This window comes from Strigops habroptila, chromosome Z, assembly GCF_004027225.2.
Source record: "Strigops habroptila isolate Jane chromosome Z, bStrHab1.2.pri, whole genome shotgun sequence".
In the NCBI taxonomy this organism is placed as follows: Eukaryota; Metazoa; Chordata; class Aves; order Psittaciformes; family Psittacidae; genus Strigops; species Strigops habroptila.
Window position 1 is genome coordinate 50787324 of NC_044302.2, and position 19330 is coordinate 50806653.

The 19330-nt window shown below is 42.6% G+C and overlaps 1 protein-coding gene across 3 annotated transcripts in view; it reads right to left on the minus strand.

Annotated features, from left to right (window-relative positions):
* Positions 1-19330, minus strand: part of NRG1 (neuregulin 1) — a 293355-nt gene that overhangs the window by 118843 nt on the left and 155182 nt on the right. The window contains exons 4-5 of one of the 3 annotated variants that reach the window (XM_030469678.1): positions 14968-15018; positions 11990-12040 (exon numbers count right to left, since the gene is read on the minus strand). The exons of the other annotated variants lie outside the window; for them this stretch is intronic. Of the exons in view, the coding sequence (XP_030325538.1) occupies positions 11990-12040; positions 14968-15018 (102 nt within the window). The remainder of the gene's footprint in view (positions 1-11989; positions 12041-14967; positions 15019-19330) is intronic. 3 annotated transcript variants of the gene reach the window in all.

A 19330-nucleotide genomic window follows, 5' to 3' on the forward strand; every position in this document is an offset into this window, starting at 1 on the left:
ACAGCTATATTGACTCGACTACTAGTCTACCAAAAAAGATAGAGAATCCATATTCACAGCATTCCTTCCCTCGACCTAACTTAACCTCCTCCTCCCTCTAAAGTGACAAATATTTAAAGGAGTTACAAGCATCTACTCTGCAGATGTAGCTTGCTTAGAAACCAGGGACAGCACCTGATTCAGAGCTCATTACACCAGTGAACTGAAACACCAGTTCTGCGTCACGACAGACGGACATGCATTTGAATGAGCTGCATTGCTGCTCAAGGCAATTCGTCATCCTTCCTGCAAAATTAGTGTTTAAGATTCTTCTGGCCTCTCGCAGACTCTGAGACAACTGTTATCCTACTGTCTGTCAAGCATTAGTTGCCATTGTGGCCATTAATGGGTTTTGTGTAGATCATTAAAATATTCAAGAACTATGCATAGCCTGCAGCTTGTTTTAAGCCAAAGACTTCCCCAGTGAGAAATGGAAGGATAGAGCTGTTCCAGGGAAATAATAAAAGGCACACTAAAAGTATAAAAACTATAGTGAAAGATTAGGCTACAATACTATTTCACTGTGTGTCCTGTGGAGTCAGAGGAATCACTCCATGTTTTCATTGCTTTAAATAACATAAAATATTAATGCATTCAAAACAATAAATGCTAGTTTTGGACTTTCATAAAATGGAAAAAAGCAGGGGGGATAGCATTTAATCAGGCGAAAGTACCAGACATTTAAACCTACCTTTCCCTCCGAACAATAACTAAACTGTTGAACTAATGCCCCACGGCACTGGACACCAGTGCTTAAAAGCATACAGCAGAATTTTAGCTACAACTGAAAGAACATCCTCAGTTACTATACATAAAACCAGAGACATTTTAAATAAATGAAAGCATTGCATGTGGTTAGCTCACTTCTAATTTGAGAATACTAGAAAAAACTCTGCCACTGACAATTTGTGCCACAATTGGCATCAGTAGGTCTAATGGGTAGCTTTCTACAATGTACAGCTACCTCTATGGCTTTCACAGCTAGATATCTGCCTGCAAAATAGATATTACTGAAAAAATGCCCTCATATTTCTTTCCTGGAGTCTGGCTTATCTTTTTCTTTTAAAAAACAACCAATACTCCTTAGTAAATCTGCTGAAATTTTGGAAAGCTCATCTAAATAGCTGTCAGATGCTTGACTGTCTTATTAAGAATCATGTTTCAGGTCATTGTGAATATTACCAGAAAAATGTCAGTAATAAAGTTCAGATTTCACTTTATAAACCTCAGAAAAGCAATGACTGTATTAACTTCTGAAGGGCTATTACCACCCCATGTATAAATGCTAAAATTTAAGATAAGCTCAGTGGTACATGGTGTTTGTAAAGGCTTCAGCCTGCAGAGCTGTGTCAAACCCTTCCTGACTCAACATCAATTCTGAACATCTATAGCTCTGCAGCAAGAGGCTTTTCTGTGCTAAATAAACAGAACAGAAACAAATGAACAAACAAAAAAGCCATACCCTCAGGGCTGGAAAAACAGTTGTCTCCTCTGTTGGCTTGGGACTGGAGTGTAGTATATGTTGTGCCACACCAACCATGGTTGCTAAACTCAGGAAGGCTGAGGTGTAATGCCAGCTGTTCTGTGCCCCCAAGTACACCATGGTTGGGAAGTCTTGGGTGGGATAGCTGGCCTGACAGCTCAAATGTGCCTACACTGCTCAGTAGCAAAGGGATTATGTTCTCAGTCCAAGGACAAGTGTAATAGCTAGGCTACATCCACCTCACAGACCATTTAACTGTGACTTTGCCCTTCATTAAAAATAATTTACCTGTATGCTTTTTCCAGTTCCCAGTGCCTAAGTTCTGGGAAGGCTGTGTCTTAGCCCATCCAGGCAGTGGTTTTATGGCTTTAATATGGCTTTATGATGAATTTTCTCTGGTATGGTATGAAGGCACCTGGGAGTGTTTGGGGCTTGCAGTGTCTGTTGAGATGTGGAAAGACTTGCTTAGAGTGACGGGAGTCAAACTGGTAGGGTAGTACCTATACTGCCCCCTTGGGAAAGGTCCTGATAAACTTTATCCTTCGTATTATGCTTAGGTGTCCTGAAAAGCAGTAGTTGACATGAGCTAGAGTGACACAAGAAAGCATGTTAATGATGAAATGGGTAAACACTGCTCTAGCATCCCAGCTCACTCCTCAGCTTCACTCCACTTAGCACCCTAGGTTTACCCTTTATGATCATCCATCATAGATTAGAAATGCCCCATGCTATTTAGCTTGCAACAGGATTGATGCAGTTTGGAAATATTGGAGGGCTGTGAAAAGTTTCCTTCCTTGTAAAAGGCAGATCGTTGTAGATGGGAAAATTTGGAATTATTTTGCCAGAAGATCTCTACCAGCTGGATACTGTGATAAATACAAACTGCTAGTAAGTTCTATGAGCTCTATACATCCGTAACGAAGTTGAAATGACTAGCATGAAGAGTGGGCCGTCTGGAGAAGAAAATATTGTGAAGAAATGCAAGAGCCTTTATGTATATATATATTCACTGAAAGAAAACGCTAACATCCATCAGACACAATTCATAAAGGGCAATTGCTCCAGGGCATAGCTTCATTTAAAAAAAAAACAAAAACCAGAATGGGTGTTCTTGCCATGCATTTTCTTGCTACTGCAGATGTCAACTCTAAATTACTGACTTGCTGACTACTGCTAAATATTTGGGAAGATGCACACCTAGAAGGAACATCAGACTGTAAAAAGCTGCTCTTTAATTGCTGCAGTGACTATAGCGATTCCCTCTCCTCTCTGTACAGGGGGAGAATGTCAAGAACAGAAACCATTAGAAGCCTGCAGGAATATTTTGATAATGAAAGTCACAGGAGATACAACTTTCCCACTTTGCATCCAATTAGGAGAAGTTACCAAAAGGCAATTTAGAAGAGATGTGGACATGAAGGGCGCAATGGCAATTTCTTCCCAAGGGTTTAGCTTGGCTCCCACTGCACTGTTACAGTACTGCTAGAATAGGAACGTGAAAGCAGAGTATTGCTTTTAATTTACTTGGTAGGAACTGTCATAGTCTAAATTGAGTCTTAGCCATAGAATGCCACTGTGTTTATGGAGAAGCTAAGGAGGAGACACAGTGGTGGCTTTTCAAAGCCATGCATTTAGGAAAAGATCACATTTATGTATACAGTGCTCTGCTTATGGCTTTTGAAATATAACTTCTGTCATGCAGTTTGCATTTTTTAAGAAGTAAAAAAAGTTATTTATCAAGGGCTTATTCTTAAACTAATGGAAACTTATTCAAAGCCATACACTTTACTAGTTATACTGAAGATAACAGTGTACTTTTCTGTTCAGCTTGTATCTGCTCTCATCTTCTATAAACAGATCCAATCAAATACTGAGACACTTCCAGTTATTAAAGTAGTAGGGACTCCCTGGATTCCTGCTCAAAAATATAAAAAGCCTAGGAGACCAGGCATATAACTTCCCCCATTGCTTCCTTTTCCCTATTGCTCTCTGAGAAACTTTGTTCCTTCTCCCTAGACAACAGTATCTGACTTTTGTGGTTGACCAGAGCTGCCTGAATTGGAAGCTCAGCATAAAAACAAAGCATTGAACTCAGTCTCAACTTCTTCGGTTTTCACTCATTTTGTGTTTCTGCTTCATCGCAGACTTCCGCTCCTCCTGTTTTGAGGGCTGGAGCACCTCCCGTATGAAGACAGGCTGAGAAAGTTGGGGCTGTTCAGCCTGGAGAAGAGAAGGCTGCGTGGAGACCTCACAGCAGCCTTCCAGTATCTGAAGGGGGTCTATAAGGATGCTGGGGAAGGACTCTTCCTTAGGGACTGTAGTGGTAGGACAAGGGGCAATGGGTTCAAACTTAAACAGGGGAAGTTTAGATTAGATGTAAGGAAGAAGTTCTTTACTGTGAGGAGGGTGAAGCACTGGAATGGGTTGCCCAGGGAGGCTGTGGATGCTCCATCCCTGGCAGTGTTCAAGGCCAGGTTGGACAGAGCCTTGGGCGACGTGTTTTAGTGTGAGGTGTCCCTGCCCATGGCAGGGGGGTTGGAACTAGATGATCTTACGGTCCTTTCCAACCCTTACTATTCTATGATTCTATGATTCTACTGCCAGACCACAAACTCGAAACAGCCCTTAGTGGACCAGGGTCCCACTGTTCCACAGAGTATCCCTATTTACAGCCGATGCAGCCTAAGATCTCTCTTTGGAATAGAAAGCCCATAACACACCATCTAAGAAAGCTAGCTGTGTGTCAGGCAGACCTCTCTGTCAATGAGAGCCCAGAAAACCTCCAGGCATGCTGGGGTAATTCAGATTTGGAAACTCAAATTCCCATTGAGACTTTCCTCTTTGTTGGACTTTTCCCACCAAAGCTGAAACAACAGAAACTCTCCCTCCATAAACAAGTAAGCAGGCTGCAAACGTCTTTCTCAGAACAGAAGGGCCTCCAGAGGAGCACAAAGGACCTTGCATTGAGAGTCATGGTGTTGACACAAGAGGGTGCCTCAGAGCAAAGTCTCTTTGGGGGTAAGTTGGTATTGGGATGATAGGTAGAAGATGAGGAGACAGAATTTCTGGGCTATAGGGATAAGCTGGGAATTGCCTTGTATTAAGAAACAAATATTACTCTGTACCCATGCTCATATTCATAAATTTTGTCTGTTGTATCATTTTTTTTTTTTCACACTTGCTTTGAGCTCTTTTGTTCCTTTATGTTTTTGTACAACACACTGACATTCTTAATTTCAGCATGGTTAATCACATATCTTGATTTGCCAGAATGCCTGAAATAGATGAGTGCTTCTGTAATGGTTGTGTATTTCATGTTGTTCACAGGTTTCTGCCCAAGTAGTGTCACTGCCTGTCATGTACCTTTATTCAGTAGGAACTACCCTAGTGCCTCAAAAATTACATGGAAGAGAGAAGATTTTCAGAAGGCTGATTCAATACCACAAAGTACGTTCATAATTGCCATCTGGAAAGAGTATAGGCAGCAGGGAACAGCAGTCCTTGAGCGCTTGTTTTTGTCACACTCTCACACTGACAGCACCAGGGACGTCTCCCCATGGAAGGCATAACAACCAAAACACCAAGGCCAGATGGTCAGCACATCCCTGTGCTACAAGGGCTCATGTCCTCCTGTCTAGCATAGGCTATGCTGGCAAATCAAAAAGATGATGGTGTCTCAGGTGGACACATAGTACATATCACTTCAGCATAGCAGGGAGAAGAAGCCAGAAAGGCATAAACTAATGCTCTGTTAGGAAAGGTTTTGCCATGATTAGACCCTCTGGAAGACCCTCTAAGAAGCCAGGCCTTACCAGCAGCCTCCTGAAGCCAAATTCCCATATGACTAATAGGGTCTCAGAAACAGAGTTCCTGACATACTCAGGGATCCCGAGGAAACCTAGAGATGGAGCCTGGAGTCTCCCATGTCTGAGACCCAACTAAGGCAGCAATTAACAATGTGGCTTTTGGCCAGCTACCCTGTTGTGAGGGTGTCCCCCACTTCATCAGTGAGGATGCACTGAGTTTTTTAAAAGGCAGGGGAGGTGTGTCTGTGAAATTATTTCAGAACTATTACAAACAACAGAAACATTTGAAGTAGCTTTTATGACTTGTATGCCAGCAGAGTAGACTGCTGGTACTGCTTTCATGGTGTAATTCATGACCTTAGGGAGCTAAATAAACAGAGCTTAGGGAGCTAAATAAATAAACAGATCCAAACCACTGCCTTCACACTTACGTGTATATACTTTATAAACCTATGTATGTATGTATGTTTATATATAAACCACTATTGCCTCATCCTATACAAATGCTGGGACAATTGATAGCCTTATAGATTTATTCTTACATGCACAAAAGTTTTCATATCTGTGAAATTTAAACACAGAAAACAGGATTTGTCGTGCCAGATCAAATCATAGGGTACTGAGATTACCACTGCATTGCCCACTGTGATTAGTATTACAGTGGAGAAAGAAACTGGAAAATACTAACACACTGTACTAGGTTTTAACAGGGGATCTTCACTTGTCTTCATCCCTGCTCTGTCAGTAAAATTTTACTAACCAGGAGGCTCAAACTCATTTTGCATTAAACAAGAACTAGTTATCCAACTCAGCCCTTGCTCACTCACTGTGTTCTTAGAACAAAGCAAATAATTTTCTCCAAAGATGATTATTCAGAAGAATAAAACAACTGAAATAATTGAGCAAAATGCATCAGATGGTGTAATGTTTTTCTCTGATCCACCGTCCCACCAAGGCATCAGGTATACGGCTTTCCTGGAGAAGCAGCCTCTCAGTCTGTGGAACAGATGAGTTAAACGGTGATGGTTGAAGATGTCAGACTGACTTATTACAAGAGCAGGAGTTGAGAGTCCTCCTGTGCTAGCATAACTGCATCCTGAGTAATTGCCTTCAACATCTGAATTCCTTCAGCTTTTTCAATTGGTTACAGTATTCTCCTCTTCCCAACCTGCCCCAAGTGATTCTCCCTTGTTACTAGACTCTCCTAAAACAATTCTAATCTTTCACCCGAAGACAGCTGCATTCCAGAAGTTACTGAGATGCTACCAGTGTATTTAGGTTTTCTGACAAAACAGTGGAGCCTTTTGGGGATGAAGGAAGTTAAACACATGTTCAACGGTTAGGCAGTATTCCCTGTATTTTTTCTGATCTTTACACTGTGCTGCAGCATTGTCCATCTTTTTTGTCTCTCCATTGTAGAGGGAATATTAGAAACTAATATCTGTCAAACTCAGAATAAAATGAAGCCAACAAAAGAGAGTAAACTGAATGAAGAAACTCCATATGTACTATACTATGCTATACTGCAAGATATCTCATCATCAAGTCACACTGTCTCTTAAAAGAACTGCAGTTTACAGTAGAGTTTCACTCTTTATCTGCATTTTCTTGATTCCACATGTTTGGGCTACACATGAAAGACAAGCACACTCCTGTAGCTACCTGTGCAAGAGTACTAACTATTAAAAAAATAGAGACATCTAACTAAAATTCCAAGCATTTTTAGAATTTTATCCAAACATCCAAAATTCCAAAAACTCCAGACATCAAACAACTTAAGTGGTCTAAGAACTTCTTGCCAATCAAGATGACCCTTTAAACAATTGTTTGAAATAGCAAAAAATTCAGTTCTTTAAAGGTTTAGATAAGTACCCTGAAAGCAGAAGAAGCAACCACATAAAACCTATATCATTGGGGGCCCAAACTTTCAGTCTTCCATGCACACCGATTCAGGTTTTTATGATTCTTAGACAAAATTCGTAGTTTTTGAAAGCGGACTACTGACAAGTACTACATAAATAAATACACAGAGGAGGACTAGGTTCCATTTAGGAGATGAAGGAAACTTGCTTGTTAAGATTTTAGGACACAGATGATGTAATGGCCAGGCCGTTTGCCTCATATATGCAAAAATGTTCCTGTTAAAAATATTCTACAAACCAATTACCCTAACACCATGTCATAAATGATTTTACTGGCTCAGCATGGAACATTTTTATCAAAACATCTCAGTATTGTACTTGGGAAAGTGTGACAGGCACAAAGTCTTTGCATGCCTTATTTCTATGTGGTGTATCTGCTCTCCATTTAGTATGCAGTTTGTAATCTGTTACTACACCACAAGAAGACGAAGCTTTAGGCAGGTGCCTCAGTCTGCCAGACTTGGAGCTTGCAAGTTACTAATTCCAGAGAGAAGAAATGAGCAGTCCAACCTGACACATTTATTTTCCAAATAGTCTTTCTTTTTTAAATATCTGTGCAGGTGTTAGAAGCTAGCGTGAAAGTCTGTGGGAAGTGAGATTAGAGTCATCTATAGGACAGATGACCAATACTGGGTCTTTTCCTCCAGCCAAAATCTAAACAAACTTGCTCTGTACTCTTCTGAAAAAGAAGCAATAAGCAAGCTGGGATCAGCCTTCTACCTGCTCTTCGTCCATACTCCTGCCTCCAGCTGGGCATCATATCAGCCTGCTAGATAGTGGACAGGAGGATGCATGATGCAGAGAATATGCTCCAAGCACATTCAGTACCATGGTTCCTGGCTCACCTTCTTGTGCAAGGAGAAGAATCTGAACTGATAATCCCAGTGTAAGACAATCAGGACTGAAATACAGAGTACACCATATGCCCTGGCTTTTTGCTTCACAGACATTTTAGGAAGCAGTCCTTAGCGGGCAGCATAAATAAGGACATGAAACTAATGCTGCAAGGTGAAACTTGCAAATGTTTCTGTCTTTGATGAAGTTTGAAATACACTCCCACAGGCAGTGGCCCTGTCCAACTTCTTCATTTTTTACAAGTGCTCAGCTTTTGATCCATTTTAGCCCCCAGAGCATGGGTTTTCAATGTGTTGCTGTTCATAGAAACAGGAAGCTGAAGTACCACATCAGTACTGGTCTGTACACCTGTTCTGTGCTGTAGATGGTTCGCATGCAGCAGAAGCTGTGGTCATTGTAAACAGTCTGTATCCCACCACATTCTCTCTCTCCCCTCTTGCACCATACAAATGTTCCTGCACGTCATAATTTAAGCCCTGCCAGTAACTCAGAACCACGCACCCGCTCACTGACTCCCCTCCTTCCTTCCTCTCCTCCACTCCTGGAGGGATGGGGAGGAGGATCGGAAGAATGTAAATCCCACGGGTTGAGATATGAACAGTCCAGTAACTAAGGTATAATACAAAACTACTAGTGCTACCACCAATAATAATAATGATAAGGGAAATAACAAGGGGAGAGAATATGAAACTAAAAGAGGAAAAGGAAAAGAAAACAATGAACACAAGTGATGCACAATACAAATGCTCACCACCTGCTGACCAACACCCAGCCCGACCTGAGCAGCGATCTGGGCCTTCCGGGTAACTCCCCCCAGTTTATATACTGGGCATGATGTGCCATGGTATGGAATACCCCTTTGGCTAGTTTGGGTCAGGTGTCCTGTCTCTGCTCCCTCCCAGCTTCCCGTGCCCCTCCTGCCTGGCAGAGCATGAGAGACTGAAAAGTCCTTGGTCAGGGTAAGAACTGCTCAGCAAGAACTGAAAACATCGGTGTGTTATCAGCACTGTTCTCAGGCTAAAGTTGAAAACACAGCACAGCACCAGCTACTAACGAGAAAAATAACTAACAGCTGAACCCAGGACACTGCAGAATACCTGCACCAGCAGTCTTTGTGCAATGCTGATGACTTTAATCTAGGAAACCTGATGGCTTTTGAATTTCTTTCCAGTTATGTTGTTACTTACAAACAAGAATGCAAGTTTTGGCAACAGTTTTCTAAAGAATGTATGCTACTTTTGCCTATTAGGGTGGGAAGCCAAGATTCCTTGAACAAGTCCCAGAAGTCTAAAAAGACCACCACATTTTCATTCTCTATTCTTGAATACATAGTTGACTGAACTCATAAAACCAAGGCACTAGGGTGAAGTCTCAGATTTACTTTTTTCACTGCAACTCCTGAGCAGAAGAAAGTCACAAGGTTATAAAGCACTTTTTTCAGAGCACTGCAGTCCTGGAACCAAGAGAAGGAAAAATGTTTTCCATTCCCAAATTGTTCTGAGGTGCTTAAGAATGGTCTCTGCAGTCCTTGGTAGTGAGAGCACTCAGGGCTCTAGTTGCTGTTGGTTTGTTCACTTAATTCAGCAGGAAAAAATGTATTACAGAGAGCTCCATCATCAAGGAAAATTAAAATTGTAACTTAGGTTTCAATATTACACAGTACAAAATAAATATATATGTAACAATCCTACGTATGGGGTGGAAGAGAAGGTGAGAAGCATTTCTACCTGACAGGGGCATCATTAGCAATCAGTGCCACAAAGTCTTATGCTATGAAACAGGACACAAAAGCCTGAATTTCATTCCTCCTCCCTTGGCTTACTGACCCTCCATTGTGATCACTAGCACTTTATGTGAAATTGTGAATACATCACACTCTTTCCTTTCTCCTTTACTTAAGATTGGAGGCCCACACTACCAAAACAGTCTGGATTTTGAGGACTGTAGGTACATGTGCACATGAAAGGGTAGAGGGACCTTTTGTTTTCGTATATCTGTTTTGGAGTGTCCTACAGAGACAGGGTTTTTTTTTAAACTTTTATGTCCCTGAATAAGTCTGTCACTGGAACTCCAAGAAAGCAAAGCATAACATGTCTGTTCACTTGTGAAAGCCCAGGGGAGAGAGCCTGAAACACTTGGCTGTTCTCAGGTCTTTCCAGTGTCTGTCAAACAGTGACAGTGCTGGCATGTTCTCTGAAACATCTACTATTGTCTGAGCAGTGGAAGGAAACAGTTTATTTTATCTCTTGTAGCTGTTATAAGATTGACAGTGACAACTGTGAAACAGTTGGACATGTCCCACTGAAATTCAGAAAAGAAAACCTCTAAGCAACTTCAGAATAAGTATGTGGACTCAATTCCATCATTGCTCTGTAGTGTGAGTAGATGTTCACATCTGTTAGCACTAAATGTTGGCTCCCTCCCGTTTTGTAGCACCTTTCCTCCCCAGCATAGTCAGCAATATCCACTACTACTCTCTCTTCTCCACTAGTTGTTTTAGTGACATGAATAGTACTGCTTCTGATTTCCATTAATGCAACTGAGTACAGAACAGAAAGAAATGGCTGTTTTAAATTGCTCCAGGAATTATTCCTGCCTACCCTGCTGCTATGCATCAGGTGAAAAAGCAGGCCAACATAACTCTTCTCACCTTTCTGGTAGAAAGCTTTTCGGTCTTTAAAAATAACCTATCAGATTTCTAAAATTCCTTCAATACACATTTAAAACAGTAATCAGATGAACAGATGAGAAGAAAATTCACAAAAATAAATCTTGTATATCTCTTATAAATTATGAAAAAAGTACAAAATACTGTGTCCAGAGATTTGACTTTGACCATTCTTCCTCATGCTCCTACAGTAGCTATTAGATGTGAGTTAAGGGCATCTATGTACAGTTTGCTGTAGAGTACATACCACATTTTATAACAACACTGGAAGTGTCAGGGTGGATTGGACAACTGATCTATCTCACCTGGCATCCTGTTCCTGGCAGCCAGCAACACTTAATGCTTTAGAAGAAGGTCAATACCCTATCTCCTGCAGCCCTGCTGTCTTTGATTATGTGAAGTGTCCTTCCGGGCTGCTCAAAACCAGGATAGGAAGATGGTGGATCTGGGCCTAGTAAAGAGCTGGAAAGCTCTGCCTGATATTTCTCAGGGGTGAAAGCGCACAGAATTATGGCTGTAAAGCATGCTTCCCTGGGAAGCATCACTACATGGAAGAAAAGAGCCACCTTCCTCACTGGTACCCCTGCAGCAATCAGTGTGCTCCCAAGATGAGCAGAGAGACAACCTCTCTTCCACAGGAAGGGAAATAATTTCTGGTTCTCTGTCCCAGCTGAGGAGAGTCACGAAAAAAGATGTCCTCATCTTCCCCATTCTCTTCCCGAGGGCAGTGAGGCACAGGAGAAAGAGCCCAAGGAGATCTAACAAGCACCAGCTGGCACACGGGAAGAAAGGAAACGCACTGCAGCTGGGCATGGCTGGACCTGAGGATGTTCCAGCTACCCTAGGGCTAGGAGCTGTGGGGGCAGAGGCTGGACAGTGTTCGAAGCCATACATTGCCTAGGGAGGGCAGGACACAGAATTGCAGGTAGGAAACAATGGAACAGTTTCCTCCTCCTTTGCCTGCCTAAATGTGAGCTTTGACCTTCCCAAAGGAAGGTGCTTAGCCCTCCATATTCCCAGTCTGCAAAGAATATGGCCCTCAGAGTTAAAATATATAACAAATAACAACTGCATCTTTAGTGCAGGAATTCTACCCAGCCACTCCCAATCCCTTATTGTAGGTTTAGATAGAAGCATATTTTTTTCTGAGCTAAGGAGTGAGAAATGTACCTGAGAGTCTTGCCAGCAATAATATAAACAGCTTGTATATACTTACAGGAGGAAGTGTTTGTTCCTTCTGTTGAAGCTTGTATCCTAAGCGTGGGTTCTGCAACACACAGAAGTAACAACAGAGTTGTAAGAATACAGCCACAGCTACACTGTTATATTGAAGGAGCCTGAACATCTTCCTCCAGTAGAGCTTTCTTTTCTTTCAGTAATCAGAAACCCGCCGAAGCAGAGAAAAATATGAGATAGCTTGAGAAAGCAAAGAACTTCAAAGTCGGTACAGCATGTCCTAGGCACACTGTGAATAATCAATTATAGCAAAAATGTTGCATGGTCCTGGGAGGGAAGGCCAGCAGAAAACTGGCAAAGAGAGAGCAAAGTTTTCAGCTGTTTGTGAAAGCATCAGAGGAAAGCGGAAAGCAATGTCTTGAAGCTCCACATGCTGACCCAGGAAACACTAGCTTCTTATCTTCTTCTCACATAACTCCAAACAGGCAGCCAGGCCTCCAGGTCTATCACAACTAAGGCTATGGACCTCTGTGGCTTGAAAGAGAGGAGAGTCCATGAGTGCCACCACCTCTACAAAGAGCTGTGGCTGGAAGGGAGAGCAGGACACATTCCAGACGAAAATGGGATGTAGCACCAGTGCCAAAGTGTTTCCAAAGAAAGGAAAAAGAAGCATTCTCAAGATAGCAAATAGTCTTGTAGGACAGCTAAAGGAAACACACCTGAACACTATCACATAAAGGAAGCACTCAGAAAATTTAAATGGAGGAAGCAAGCTAGCCTGGAGCTAGAGCTGAACCTACTGAGCTGTAGGAACCCAAAGCACACAGCAAATCAGAGCCATGCATTTGGGTGGCCGCATGGGTTTTCACTGTCTTAGAAGTCCAGCAAAAGCGTTATGTATGAATAAAGAATTCAAGAGTGTGCTTGAGGAGTATTATCAGCTGGAAGGAAGAGTTTGCAGAGAGAGCACTTTGCCTAAGGTGGCAATGTGATATGCCACTGTGGAGAGGAATGAAGAAAATCAGGGTGGCTAGCAAACAGCCCAGGGATCCCAGCGAGCAGGTCAGACATACTGCATGCTCTGTGGTGAAATATTTAACAATATGTTACCTTAGGCAGAAAAGATGAATCTGTTGCCCAATGGAGTCAGTTTTTAGGCAAAGTAAAACCACACTTAAAAGCTAAGGCCTCTCTGTCCTCCTATCACCAAATACTAATTGTAGCAATACCTCAAGAGACCTAGCTCCTGGAGATTTAAACACCACCATCTTACAACAGCCTATCTCCAATTAAAGAAGTAACACACTAATAACTTATTTGGATTTTCAAGGACTGGAAAAAAATCAGCAGTTGCCAAAACTCCAGACACTGTTGATGAGCATGAGACTTGTAGTGGTAGAGAAAACTGATATGGTCTGGATCCAGGGCTGGGTGAGAACAGTGGGAAAAATGGCACCTGGTGGGTTTGGGCCTGTGCAGCTCTCTGCTCCCACCACATAGCAAAGAGTCTCTGCTCCCACCACATAGCCCCTACTCAGGGCTCCATGAGACAATCAGCCACTGAACGTATTGCTTTCTGCTCTCCTTCAGGACAACAGCGTGATGAGCCACTTGGCATAAAATCTGCTGGTGCAGAGATTAATGAGGAATGCAGCCAGCCTTTTGAACATCCCAGCCTCCTCCTCTTCAGTGGCACAATAGCAATAAAGAGGAGAACAGTACTGTAACAGCAGGCACTGGAAGGGACATAAGCAGGGAAACAGACCACTCAAGAACAAGAAATTTAGTTCATGGGAAAAAAGGGAGTGAAGTGCAGGACTGCATTCTTGCTGCATAAGGGAGAAGGCAAGGCGAGCCCAGTGGAGTCAGTGACCAGCGTGTCACCTCTTTTGAACAAAAATGGTTCCAATGGTTACAGGACGCTTGCTATTAGCTATGTGGTCTCATACATATCCAGTAAAGCGCCAATGACAGGCAGCACTGAGAACATGAAAGAATATGCGCACGTCCAATGGCTCTTCTGTCAGGCAGCAGTGCCAAGATTTCAGAAGTAGGTCGCCACACACGCAGATGCATCAGAGGAAAGGCTGCAGGCATGCTAAATGCAAAATCTGGCAATCACACTGTTTTCCTTGATCTAGCCTACAAACACTGTCATCTCACACTAAAACCTGTCTCTGCCAGGCATAGCTTTCCCAAAAAAGCTAGCAGGACCTCAGCCTCTTTGCCAAGCAGGATGTGTGCATCTTGTAAATCCTTGGGGTGGTTGGCTTACACATGCCTATCCACAGCTCCCTCAGCCAAACTCAGTGATAGAGACAACTGCTTGTGTTGTAGCCATATATAAAATAACTCTAATAGTTAAAACAATGAAAGTGACTTCTCACTGGGGTCAGTTCCAGGAGTAACTCTGGAGGCGTGCAATCCATAACTGCAGGCAGGATGCTGAAAGCAGAATTCCACCAGCCTGAAAAGAAACCATCTGGAGAAGGCTCCTAGTATGCCAAGGCAGTTTCAAAAGTGGTGAAACTACTGACAGTGAGTTACCTGTCTACATTCACAGACCCTCCCTGAGCTGTCAGGAATTGTACGTAGAGCCCTGAGAAACAGAGCAGTCTAGGCAACAGACTTTCTGAAGGAAACATCAGTATGTCTATACACTCTGAAAATTCATACGCTGCTGCTAGGATTTACAAGAACAGGAGTAACAAGTGCTTTTTCAAAACACAGTTTTTAACAAATCAAATACTTTTTCACTTAGGCTGCTGCAGGATGATAACTGCAGGCCAAGCTACTATCCTTAGTACAGGTCCAAGATAGTAAAAAGTATGCTTAACCCTTCTTCATTCATTTTTCAGTCCCTGAAGTAGCTTCAGTATTCAAGGTGATGTACAGGTACTGAGGTACTGGATGTAGGCGAATTGTTCTTGCTAAGAGGGAGCAGCTTCAGAGCTGCAGAAGTAGTTTCAAGAAGAAATAAACAGAAAGGGATAGAAAGACTCTGTTAATTCAACTTACGTGAAGAAGTTTTTGTCCCTTCGGTTGATACTGGTATCTTGCTGGTGCTCTCTGGAAAACAGAAGAGGCAACAGAAGTTATAATGTGGAGTCAGGTGATCCTCTAACCGCATTCAGCTCCAAGAATGAACAAGATAAAGAGAAAAAGGTGCTCAAAGAAGCAAGCTTAAATTCTGCTTCAGTAGGCAGAGACTGCAATTAGACACCAACTTGCAAGAAATGTGAAATGATGCTGTCTACTAGTAGAACTGAAGAAGAAAGCCTATTTTTTCTGAAAGAAGCCAGTTGTTCAATCTCTCATTCTCCTCTGGGAATAACTGATCAGTGGCAACAGGAGAAATCATGCAGATGGCTCTGATTCTGGAAGGTGTCAGTGTGAGTGTTCACTCCATATGTTTCTAGGCAGTTAAATTTTGCAAAGACATGTTCCTGTTCATATCACTTGAATTGCTGGTACGTACATCCAATAATGTCACTTGCCACTTTAGGGAAATCTTCTAAGTCACACATGCAAACCCTATCTCTCATGGGATGAATGCTGTGGGCTCTGTGAAAGAAATCAAGCAGTTGCTTTGCTGAAGAGATGAGAAAAGTTGCTCTTCCATATTGGTCTTGAAGAGATACATTAATGCTAGTGGCATAGTGTCATGAACTTGCATCCACCTGTTGAACTGGCTGACGGCTATGGGAGATGATGCTGCTGTGCTTACACTCCTGCTAATGCCTTGCAGAATGGAGATGGGAGAAAGCAGAAAGCAGGAAGCCTGTGTTTAGGCTTCACAGACTTAAGTAGAGACTTCATTCCAATGACACCATCCATCTGTCCATGTGCTGCTGACCCCACAAGGCACAACTGCGTGCAATTTCCTAGGTGTGAACAAAGCGCCCTTCAGTTGTATGCATTAACAATCTTGGTCTTCTCCAAGTTCTCAAAACAATTTCAGCTTCATAGTGATGCATTGCAAAAATTTCAACTTTGAAGCTGGAGGAGGGCCACAAATGCCAGAGAAGAAGTCTTGCCCTGAATCCTCAAGGCACACCAGGAATCCTCTGGTAGGGCAAACAAAACGAATCTAGAAAAAGTCTCATATGGCATTAAGAAGAAGGCAATTTAGGAATGTTTTTACTATGCTCTGTGATTCTGGATCAGTGTCTTCAGAGTCCACAATAGCTTGACAAAACTCATCCCAACTGTCTTCCCTTCAACATCCCTCTCATTAAACTTCAGTGTTGAGCTTGCATTTTAATTTCTTACTTGCTAGGTCTTCTTTTGTATTTTTTCCATTTTGGTCCAGTTTTCTTTGGCAAACACCTTGTTTTCCTGGGCAATATGTTCCAGTTTCATCTCACTAATGTGAGAGAACATTTTATGCAGCATTTCCTTGATAGCCAGTGATGTGTGGCATGGAAATGAGTATCATAAGCAAAATTTTTGAGGTTGAAACCTTTGCACTAGGTCTTGGAACACAGTGGCCTGTAGCCAGGCAGCTTTCAGGGCCACTTTTTGGGTATGGAGGCAGTTTGCTGTTGTACAGCTGGGTTGTCAGAGCAATTAACCTCTCTTAGTCACAACAGGAGACAGAACAGGTCTGACAGCTGCATAGCTCAGCATCTGGCACAACTGGAGCAAATTTTTATTTCACTGTTAAAGAAACCATGTTCCATTTACTGCCTTGCTGAGCATGAGGGAGCATTTCTTACTACTGTCTCTCCAACCCAACTGTGCCAGTATATGAATGCCAGCAGGAAGCTTCCCGACCAGTGGAAAAAACAGCCAGAGTCTCCTACACCTGAAATGTGCTGAGAAACACATTTGGAAAACCTGTGGCAAAGTCACGCTAGGCCTGCTAGCAACATTCATGTTGGCAACATTACCAGTGGATGTTAATATTTGGAAGGCACAAAGTAAAGTTTGTGTGTACTGCTTACTGAGGACAGTATACCACAATGATAAGAGAGGTGTTTTACTCTGCCTGAGAAGGCCAGCATGGATCCATATGACAAGCCAACCGAACACAAGAAGCAGAAACAGGCTGCTTATAGGAGGCTGTCAGTATTTGCCTGAGGTGGAAGAGCTGAAAGCATTTTGCAGTCATGATACTTGGAGTTGCTGCTGTGAGGTATGGAGACAGCAGCCTGCAGTCCTGTCTTCATCATCATGTTTAAGTCCCCAGGAGGAGCAGCTACCTCAGATGCTCCATCCACCTCTGTCCCCTGACACTTCTAGGAGCACTTAGTTTTCGTGAAGTGATGTTTCCTGAAACTCAATATGTTTGTGCTGGGTCTTTCTTCTGTAAAAATATTGAAGGATGGACAAGAGATCCTTATTTGAGGATGCTTTCAGGGACAGGTCCCTGCAGCCTCTCAATCCCATTTCCTTAGTACTCTGGCCAGCTACATTTACTGCTGTCTCCTCTGCCAGGATGGAAAAGAGCCCCTTCAACCCCTACAGGACTCGGTAGCTCACCACCTTGCTGGACTTGGTATCTTGATCCTTCCAGGCTCCTTCCAGGGAGCTTTGTTTGGGCTACTGAGAAGAGACAACTCAGTGACTGGGCAACAAGCTCTGCTCTAATGCTTCTGAGAGAGACAGGAGACTGTCCTCAGGAGAGACCTTTTCTCCAGGGATAACCAAACAGCCCTACAGCTGCAGTTGTGAAAAGTCCTCCACAGGCCTTTTTTTTCCCTTAGTAAGTTTGTCAAAGGCCTAACACAGAAAACCTGCTTGAGCAACCTGAAGGGATTTGGTTGATCTCGCGGGTTTTGGTGCAGGCCTCGAAGGTGGCTCTGATGACCCTGAAAGAGACAACAAACTGAGCTCCAGGATTCAAACACCACAAGGATTCAAACACCACATTCACCACAGACAGCCAGAGCTGTCATCCTGAGGTTTACTTTTTGGCAGTGATATAAGACTTAAGCCTTCGTTGTGCCATTCAGGTGATGCATTCTGAACTATGCAAAGAATGACACCAGCTAGCACACACTTTGAGAAAAGGGGAGTATCTGAGACCTCTGTTACTCTGTCTACAGATGGCAGAGTAGGAAATAGGTAGTAGGTGTGCAGAAGGTAAGGCCATATTCTGAGGCTTCAGAGGCATGCAGGCACATGTGGTCAAGGACAAAGGGACATCCAATGGATAAACTGACTTTTTGTTTCTCAAAACTACTGTGCTTTTTACCTTCTTCCTCATCCTCCAGGAAATTATTTTTCTGAATCAGATTAAAAGAACACCACTTGTCATATTGCAAGGAAAGGTTCAAAGCTACTCTTAGGGGAATTGCTATGCCAAACTTTCTGTGGCCACATTTCTTTCTATGTGGAGGCCTGAATCAGTGACATTGGCTCAGGCATACTGATTTGCACCAGTTGAGAATCTGACTCATTACACCAGACAGTTAAAACCAGATTATGATCCCAGGTCACATGTAACTATGCTAGGGAGAGAAGAGGTACACTGATCTGCTTTAATCAAGTCTCATATTAGTGTATGAGTAAAAGGACTTCTGTTGCATTTGAAGAATTTCATAGTTGGCCACTTGCTCTATTGGGTACTAAATGTGAGATGTTGTTTTTATTTACTCATTTCACTGCCATCTTCTTGAAGATAAGCTATGTTCAGGAGAGGAACGTCAAACTAAAGTTTAATGAATAGTGAGTGTCAGATTCTTATGGACTACCATACAACCTGGAGCTGTTAATACCATGGCAAGTCCTATGGAAGCAAACCCAGAAGCTTGCAAGGGCTGATGACTGTGTAAGCTAATGAATTTACCAAGGCTTATCTCTGCTTACATGTGAGTTACATGAACAGACCACCTGAGCACTTCTTGTTCCCTTCAGTTCAGGCAAAGTTGCCCCAGTCACCCCCACTGATGACTCAAACTACATCAACTCACTTTACCCAGACGTGCAGGATGAGAGCACACACAATAACCCAGCAATTATCCAGCACCAGACTTGTAACTTCTGAAATATCCCTGTAGGAATCCACTCTTTTGCACCTTGCGTCATGCTAGGCATCGCAAACATTGTTAGCGAGGCAAAAGATCTAGGTCACAGGTTTTAATGGAAAAGACTGATACCACATTCAGCTGGAGCTGTTGTGTGCTCAACACTTTAGAAAACAATGTCTCTTACCTAGTTGTCTAAATAAGGGGTTTTGTGAGCAAGTTTTCAAGTATGAAATTGAAAGCTTTGGCTGTGGTATGACGTATTCTCTCAGCGTTACTCGTCAAGCATAGTAAGGTCTTACGTTCACAAGAAAGTCCAAGAAAAAACCTACTGCAAGGATTTTACCTGGCTAAAGTGACTAATTAGGGTGCAAAAAAGCAGTTACTATTGCATTAGCAAACCTACGCAC